Genomic DNA, 9,624 nt, shown 5'->3' on the forward strand with positions numbered 1-9,624 from the left:
ACTCACATTTTTTTTATACGGATATATATTCTCGAAGAACTCAGCATTATCTGACTCTATAACCGTATTATTACGTATGTCGGGATTTTCTAATTTATGCATCAGAAATCGATATGCTTTACTATTGGTCGCATATCCTATGAAAACACAATCAACAGTTTTTGGTCCTATCTTTACCCTTTTGGGTTTAGGAACTTGTACTTTTGCCAAATACCCCCACACTTTAAAATAATTCAAGTTGGACTTCCTTCCTTTCCATTTTTCATATGAAATGGATTGCGTTTTTCTATGGGGTATTCGATTTAGTATCCGGTTAGTTGTAAGAATGGCTTCCCCCCACAAGTTCTGTGGCAAACCAAAACTTATCAACAATGCGTTCATCATCTCCTTTAATGAATGATTCTTTCTTTCCGCAATCCCACTGGATTGGGGCGTGTAAGGGGCCGTTGTTTGATATTCTAAACATATTTCTTCAAAAAGAGATTCATATTCACAACCCCTATCACTTCTTATCATTTTGATTTTCTTGTTAAGTTGCGTTTCAACTTCATTTTTGTATTGCTTGAATGCATCTATTGCTTTATCTTTACTATTAAATAAGTAATCATAGCAATATCGAGTACTGTTGTCAATAAAAATTATGAAATACTTCCTTCCACCGCGAGATGGTATTGACTTTGTAACACCCCGAAAAAGTTTGAAGTATTTCAGTGTAAAGCCCCGTAAATTTTGCAAGTGAATTCAAGGTTTCGTGGTGCCAGAGTAGGCTTACGTGTTTGAGGATTCAGACTTTTTGGGTTGAACAATGCACCGGAAAGTAAAGAAAAATTTTTGGCGGAAAAGCGAGTTTATACAGTCCATTATCCGACCGTATAATCACTCCGCGGACCGCATAATGGCCGCAGAAGTGAGCAGGAGAAGGGACAGTCTGGGGGAAATTATGCGGTTGGCTATGCGACCGCATAACTATTATGCGGTGCATTATGCGATCGCATAACAGTTATACGGACGGCATAGTAATCGCATACCCGGACAACTTTTTGATCGTTTTGGTCTGTAATTATGCGACCGATATGCGGTTCGCATATCCTTTATGCGGTCGCATATGCGACCGCAGAACCTATTCCGGAGCTCCATTTTTGGATTTTTAAAACCCGACCCTACTTCGTTAAATACACGCAAGGGGTCATTTTTGAGCAAATATTCTGATGTTTTAGAGAGAAGGGAGAGTGTTTTAGAGAGAGAGGAAACCCTAGGCTAATTATTCATCAAGTCTTGCTCAAATCCTGGAAGATTAATAAGGAAAACCCACAAGTTCTTCATCTAAGAGGTAAGGTTCCATACCCTAGTTTTCAATTTCGAATTTGGGTAGAAGATGGTTGATTAGAAGTATGATTCATGGGTATGAGATTATTATTTATACATGCATGTACCAATTAAAATTGTGGAAAGATTGTTGAGCTGAAATAAGTAAGGATTGGGTTGTAGAGTGAAGAAAATCTTGTAGAAGAACCTTGTAGTTAAATTTGCACACCTAATGTTTGTTAAAATGCTCAAAAGAGCTGAGACCATGAATATCTTCCTAATTATGGTTCAATTTTGTTATGTCTCAAAATAGATCGGGATTGCTAAGAATTTCGGATCATTCTAGAGTTAAGGAAGCTCGATTGAGGTATGTTGGCTAAACTTTCTCTCTTGGAATTGAATTCCATAATGTTTCCGTAAGTTTCAAAGTATGGGTTGCGTATTAAAAGGTTATGTCTTTAAGTCGTTTTTCATTGAAAGATAATATGCCAAATTGTGTGAGTATTCTTAAGACTCTTAATTGCTCATAGGTATACCTAAAGTCTTGATGAAATGTCTTATTGTTGATAATCTATAAAGATGGTTGGAAGTGAAATAAGTTAATTGGGGATATAGAGTGTGGCCTACGTGCCAAGAATTTAAGTTATGATTGTGTTTAGTAGTGTAAATGATTTGAGAAGATGTGATAAAGAATATGAAATGAGCCTCGACTCAATTGTTTAAAAAGAATGACTTCGAAGATAGAATTACCTAAAGGCTTTTGTACTCAATTCATGCCCATTAGTGGTTATTTTAACTAATGCTTTGCTTTATATATATATCTAGTGTGATTCGAGTTCTTTATACTCATGTGTTGAACTAGTACATTGTCATTGCTAGGGAAGAGAATTGTAAGAATAAATGGTGTATTGATTGTTTATGATTTTCATGTGTGTTTCTATTGTTGGATGGTATGCCTCATTCTTTGGGAAGAAACCATTTGTGTTTGAAGTTTCCATTTCAAATGGATTTGAAGTATATGATTTCTAAAATATCCTATATGTTGATACTTGATGGTGATCTTTAAAATTGAAAGAGGTGAAAGTGTGAAATATGAAATATGGCCATCGTGCCGGGAATAAAGAATCTTATGAATGGTCTATTGAGCCAAGGAAATCTTGTCGTTGTGAATGACTGGGAATACTAATGAGAATTTATACAATATGAAAGATGTTGAGGTGAGTAAAATTGTATTTATGATATTTTTGTTTGCATATCAAATCAAAAAATATTTTTGGGAGCATCATTAGCAAAACCGAGGAAGGGTGGGTCATAAGGCCCACACCTGAAACTACACGTGCCGGTGTAGGGGTGGATTGGGATTATTCCCCTTATTTGGGATGAAATTGGAACCTTTGGGAAATTGTGATATTATTCCCCTTAATTGGGATGAAACTGGAACCTTTGTGGATTGGAAAAGTCAGCCCACACGGCATATGTAGGAAGACGGCCTAGCTGATCGGGTGGAGATCAGACGCCATATTGCGCATATGGTGGTACTACTCTTGGTAACAACTTTCTTTCGCATCACATGTCAAACCACATTGTTTGTGGGGAGATGGCCTAGCCGATCGGGCGTGATCGGACTCCGTGCTAACAAAGACGGTGGTATATCGATGCTAATGATCTCCCAACCAAAATTGTATATGAAGTTCGTATTTTGAAAAGTATTATGTTTTAACTGAACATTTGGATATTGTTGATTATGACCGGTTGTATCTATGTGTTGCCCTTTTTTTTATGGGTATTCTATTTTGAAAAAGGACTTTAGCTATGCATACTAGTGTTATTCAATAGTACTAACGTCCCTTTTGTCGGGGCGCTGCATCTTTAATGGATGCAGGTGGTTCTACAGCAAGCGGCATTGATCAGTGATATCAGTGCACTCTTTTCAGCTGATTTGGTGAGCCCCACTTCATTTCGGGGTCATGTATCTTTTGTTTCTCATGTACTGTGTTTTGAGGTATAGTCGGGGCCTTGTTGCCGGCATTTTCATATTACTCTTCTATTGTACTTAGAGGCTCCGTAGACAGGTTGTGGGTTGTGGTTGAAGTTGGAAATTGAACTAGAAATGTTGGTATTTGGAAATCGTGTGTTTCATTAATTCTATAAACTCGTAATATTTTGGAAATTGTGAAGGAAGCTGCTAAAGGGAATGAAAAAGGAAAGTTGTTAATGAAATCTTTTCAGTGTTTGATTAATGGAGTACATCTCCTATTATTTCATGAATGAGTTTGGGTAGAATGAAATCTAACAGGCTTGCTCAGCTGGGTTTACTCGGTTGAGCGTCGGTCGCGCTCCCCGAATTTGGGGCGTGACAGACTTCATGTCGCAAATATCTGTGTGAATTAAGTCTAAAGGATTTGAATTTCTTTCAATTGACTTATAAGGATGTTTAACATACTTAGATTCCACACATATTTGACATTTTAATTTGTCGCATTCAAACTTAGGCAATACTTTCAAATTAATCATTTTTCGCAAGGTTTTATAATTGACATGTCCCAACGTATATGCCATAAATCATTTGACTCAAGTAAGTAAGAAGAAGCTGAAATTTTATTATTCTCAACGACCATTACATTCAGTTTGAAAAGGCCCTCAGTGAGGTAACCTCTTCCTACAAACATCTCATTCTTACTTATTACAACCTTATCAGATACAAAAACGTACTTAAACCTGTTCTTAACAAGAAGTGCAATAGAGACTACGTTCTTCCTAATCTCGGGAACATGAAGGACGTTGTTCAGAGTCACCACCTTGCTAGAAGTAATTTTCAGAAATATCTTGCCACATCCTTCAATTTTGGCCGTTGCAGAATTTCTCATAGAAAGCGTCTTTTTGGGTCCAACGGGAACATATGTAGCAAACGCTTCTCTAACAGCACAAACATGGCGAATGGCTCCAGAATCAATCCACCACTCCTTAGGATTTCCCACCAGGTTGCATTCAGAAATCATAGCACACAAGTCATCAATATCTTCGTGCTTTTCAACCATGTTTGCTTGACCCTTCTTCTTGTCTTTTCTTGCAGCACGACAATCTGCAGATTTGTGCCCAGATTTCCCACAGTTGTAGAAATTTCCTTTGAACCACTTCTTGCTTGGGTTGCTTTTTGGTCCAGAAGCCTTCTTCCTCTTTCTATTATTTTGAGGAGCATCCTTAACAATGTTTGCTCCCATTATTGTGGAGTTTCCACGACCTTTCTTTTCAGCAGCTTTGTTGTCCTCTTCGATTCTCAACCGAACAATGAGATCTTCAAGCGACATCTCCTTGCGTTTGTGTTTCAAGTAATTTTTGAAGTCCTTCCACAAAGGAGGCAACTTCTCAATCATCGCTGCAACTTGGAATGCTTCATTGATGACAAGACCTTCAATGAAAATTCTGTTAGTAATAATAATATAATTAATACTTTCAACATAAGTATTAATTCGACTTATACCTTCAATAAGGATATCGTGAATAATCACTTGCAATTCCTGGACTTGGGTAATAACAGACTTGCTATCAACCATTTTGTAGTCCAAAAATTTAGCGGCAACAAATTTCTTCAACCCGGCATCCTCAGTTTTGTATTTCTTTTCAAGCGCAATCTACAGTTCTTTTGACGTCTCCACATTACTATAGATATTATACAGATCGTCCTCCAGTCCGCTAAGAATCTAATTCTTGCACAGAAAATCAGAATGCTTCCACGCCTCAGTCACGAGAAAGTTTTCATTGTCTGAAGTTTCGTCGGGGAGAATAGGAAAATCTTCCTTAATGAACTTTTGTAGACTTAAAGTCTCAAGTAGAAGAACATCTTCTGCTGCTAGTGCTTGAAATCAATCCCAAAAAATTTTCCGAATTTTTCTACCGGTGCCAATGCCTGTGTTGTTTGACTTGTCGATGCATTGGCAGTCACCATAGGAACAGTCTGGTTTCCTTTCTCAGTCGTTATTTCTGTAGAAGAATGACACAAACAAACATTTAATAAACGACAAAGTTTTAATATCTTCAAACCAAATAAAACTGGAGTAGAAAATCACATAGATTTTAGTCTCCAATGGAGTAGAAAATCGCTAGGGTTTTAATCTCCGAATAACAAATAGTAAACCAAAACAGAATATACGTTAAAGTAAATAAATGGAGTAGAAAACCACGAAGGTTTTAATCTCCAAAATGGGAGTAGACAACCACAAAGGTTTTAGTCTCCAGAACAATGAGTATAACACAAATACAGAAAATAAATTTAAGTTCCTTTAGCTTGTTAGAGTACTGGATTTGTAAAATAATTCTGGAGTAGAAAACAACGTATAGACAGAAATATAGAAGAAGTAGAAATTAATCTGAGCCCACTGAATTCACTGTGTATCCTTAAGGAACTTAATCCCCTCCTAGTACCCGAGGTTGTGAATTATTTCCTCCCAGGATAGAACGGATTACACACTGGTGTAGGGGTACTTCAAACCCTAGTGTTTTAATGAACACAAATGGCAGCAGCAAATCACATTTATTATTGCTTTGTTGTAGTTAAAACAATGCAGAAAGGAAGATGAGAATTCAGAATTTTCGTTAGAAAAATCTGAGGGAGGGTTCTGTATTTATAGCCAAAAATATTGGGTTATACTGAAGAGTTACAACTCTTCAGGTAAGGTTGCAACTCAAAATGGTTGTTTTGTAAAACGGCCATTTATGCAAACCGCCAAATTCAAATTATAACGGAAAAATTAAATCGGAGGAAAATTGAATTACCGTTACAGTATCGATTTAATTTGGATTAATTAATATTGCGTTAATATTTACAAATAAATTTGATCCAAAAAATTAATCAATCAATCATTTGACAAAATCCAAATCTGAAGCCGAAGCCGAGCCGAGTGAGCGACGACGACAATGGCGCGAGGCTTGCCTTCTTCTTAACTCTTTAAGAGTTAGAAGAAGAGCAATTGTATATATACCCATCAAAAGTCTTTTCTCCAATATGGGACAATGTCCCTTTGTCAAGGAGGGAAAATCAAATTTTTATTTTTCTCCCCATTTCCCATTCACCTTCTTTTAAGCTCTAAGAGGGCTTAAACCCAACAGGATCAACTATAAGTTTTGTGTTAGAAAGTTTTATGATAACTCAACACAAACAACTCAAAATTATATAAACATATAGGTAGGAGAAAAGGTCACACCCTGTAATTAAATCCATTAAAAAATGTTGCTAAAAAAACTAGTGTTAATAGTCGTTGAGAATATTTGGAATTAAACAGTATACTAAATGCCATCACACATCTTGATGACAAACTAAATGGGAACCCAATCCAGGAATTTGAGGTAGCTGATTTTCAACAATTCCTGGTGGACACTAATATGACAGAGATAAAGACAACTAGAAGGAGGTATACTTGGAGTAATAATCATACACATAGCAAGATTGACTGGGCACTAGGTAATAGTGAATGGATAATTCGATGGACACACTTGGAAGCTATTACTATTGACCCAGGGTTTTCAGACCATTCACCACAAGTTGTGGAGTTTGCAGACATCCCTATTAAGGGTGCACGACCATTCAAATTTCTAAATCATTTGGTGCAACACCCTGATTTCCTAAATATGGTGGGCAATGAATGGAGCAATAGAAGACATAAACAAGGGATGCATGGCATGTGGACTAGATTGAAACAAGTGAAGCAAGGATTGAAAAACCTAAACACTAAGGAGTATTCAAAGATAGGTGAGAAGGTGGAGAAATGCAGGAAACTCTTGGCTGAAATTCAAGTCCAATCAAGAGATCCAAATGAACAGGTGGTACTAGTTTAGAGGGAAAAGGAGCTTAAAATGCAGTTAGAAAATAGATATCTATTGATGAGAGCATTCTCAAGCATAAATCAAGAGTTAAATGGCTACACCTGGGAGACTCAAACAATGCATACTTCTTTGCGTGTATGAAGAACATGGTGGCCCATAATCAAATAAGACGGTTGAATACATTGGATGGCAACATTGAACACACATAAAGAGAGGCGGAGACAGAAATCTTAAAATTCTATCAAAGTTTACTAGGATCTGCTGCAACATGCCCGCCTGTTATTCAATTGGATATATTTCAGGAATGAAATAGACTTAGCAGAGATCAACAATTACAGCTAATCTCACATGTGACTGATGAGGAAATTTTCAATGCTTTGATGGACATTGATGATCAGAAGGCCCCTGTATGTGATGGCTTTAATGCTCATTTCTTTAAGACAAGTTGGCAGGTCATTGGGCGGGGAGGGGGGGAATCACTGAGGCTGTTGATAAATTCTTTAAGAGAGGAGACATGCACATGCCCATCAATTGCACTTCAGTGACACTCATACCGAAAGTAAGGAACCCTCTTAGTGTTGTACTGTGCTATACAAAATTATATCCAAGGTGATTACTAAGAGGATGCAAGCTCTTATGCCTGAGTTAGTTGATAATAGTCAATCTGCATTTGTGCTGGGTAGAGTTATTACAGACAATATCATCTTGGGACATGAACTTGTCAAAGGTTATGGTAGGAAAGGGATATCTCCCAAATACATGCTCAAAATTGATATGCAGAAGGCATATGACTCTGTAGAGTGGGTATTTATTGAACAGGTACTACAAGGTTTGCACTTTCCAACAAAGTTTGTGAGCTAGATCATGACCTGTTTGAAAACAGTGTCCTACTCAATCAACATTAATGGCAAACCAAGTAGACCTTTTGCAGCAAAGAGGGGCCTTAGATAGGGGGATCTAATGTCCCCCTATTTATTTGTGCTTGTGATGGAGTACTTGAGAAGACTACTAAAAAATATGATAAAAATTCCAGCATTGAAGTTCCACCCTAAGTGTGCTAAACTTAAGATCACTCGGCTTGGATTTGTTGATGACCTACTATTATTTTGCAAGGGTGATAAAACTTCAGTGCAACTGCTATTCAACTGTTTTCGGGAATTTTCGCGGGCATCTGGACTTACTGCCAATCTTACAAAGATCTCGGTATACTTTGGGGGAGTTAATCCAGTGCTTCAACAACAGATATTAGCTATACTAGGATTTTTAAAAGGGGAGCTTCCATTCAGATACCTGGGGGTGCCCCTAAGCTCTAAAAGGTTATCTATTACACAATGTCAGCCATTGATAGATAAGATGTTGGGTAAAATCATAAGCTGGACCAGTAAGTTTCTCTCCTATGCTGGAAGAGTAATGCTAATTAAGAGTGTCTTGTTTGCTATTCAAACATATTGGTCGCATGTTTTTGTTTTGCCAAAGAGGATAATCAACTTGATAGTGACAACATGTCGAAGATTCTTATGGACTGGAGATACAGGAAGTTCTAACAAAATACTTCTTGCTTGAAAAACTTTGTGTTATCCCATGACAGCGGGGGGCGAGTAAACTTTGTTGATGTAGAAATATGGAACAAAGTTGCCATTTTCAAACAATTATGGAACCTATGAAAGAAAAAGGACAAATTATGGGTGCGCTGGGTTCATGCTTACTATGGTGCAAACATTCCAATATGGGAAGCTAGGTGTAATTATGTATCATGGCTGCTACAGAAAAAATAGTGAAAGCTAGTAAGTATGTGATTCAAGTTGGGATGGGCATGCAAGATTTGATCAATATTCATCAGTTCTCCATCAAAGACTACTGCAAGAAGCTAAGGGGGGACTTCCCTAAAGTAGATTGGAAGAAACTGGTGTGCAATAACTATGGTGCACCAAAATGGATATTCATTCTAAGGCTAGTTGCTCATGAAAGGTTATATATTAGGGACAAGTTGATGCAATGGCGTATCACCACAAACTCAACTTGTCCTTTGTGTAATGTAGAGAATGATATCTGTGGAGATATGGCACCAACTGCTACAATGGCAGGGAATAATCAGACAACCAATAGGATGGCATGATGAGGTAGCTTGGGCAGTCACCCACTGTAATGGCAAGAATGTAGATGTTGAAATCTACAGAATGTCACTTACAGATTGTGTTTATTTCATATGGCAGGAGAGGAATCAAATATTATTTCAGAACAAAAGGCGAGGCAGCCGCTGCATCATCAGACAGATTATACAGGAAATATTTCAACGAGGGACCATGAAGCCACATTTGTCACGGAAACTAGATAGCCTAAATTTCTACCCTTAAGCATGAAAGAGCACTGATGTAATATGTCACGACCCAAAATCTTACCCGTCGTAATGGAGCCTATCTCAATACTAGGCAAGCCGGCAATCTCAATAAACCACCATATCTTTTAAGTTTGAAAACATAATATTTAAATTCAGCGGAA

The 9,624-nt window shown here is 37.5% G+C and overlaps 1 protein-coding gene across 1 annotated transcript; it reads left to right on the top strand.

Moving 5' to 3' along the window:
• Positions 1 to 6,684: 6,684 nt before the first annotated feature.
• Positions 6,685 to 8,688, top strand: LOC104086288 (uncharacterized). The gene is made up of 4 exons (XM_009590523.1): positions 6,685 to 7,122; positions 7,464 to 7,577; positions 7,735 to 7,944; positions 8,239 to 8,688. Exons 1-4 carry the CDS (start codon positions 6,685 to 6,687, stop codon positions 8,686 to 8,688), a joined length of 1,212 nt encoding a protein of 403 aa, XP_009588818.1.
• Positions 8,689 to 9,624: the final 936 nt, after the last annotated feature.

Source organism: Nicotiana tomentosiformis, chromosome 2 (assembly GCF_000390325.3).
Source record: "Nicotiana tomentosiformis chromosome 2, ASM39032v3, whole genome shotgun sequence".
Lineage (NCBI taxonomy): Eukaryota > Viridiplantae > Streptophyta > Magnoliopsida > Solanales > Solanaceae > Nicotiana > Nicotiana tomentosiformis.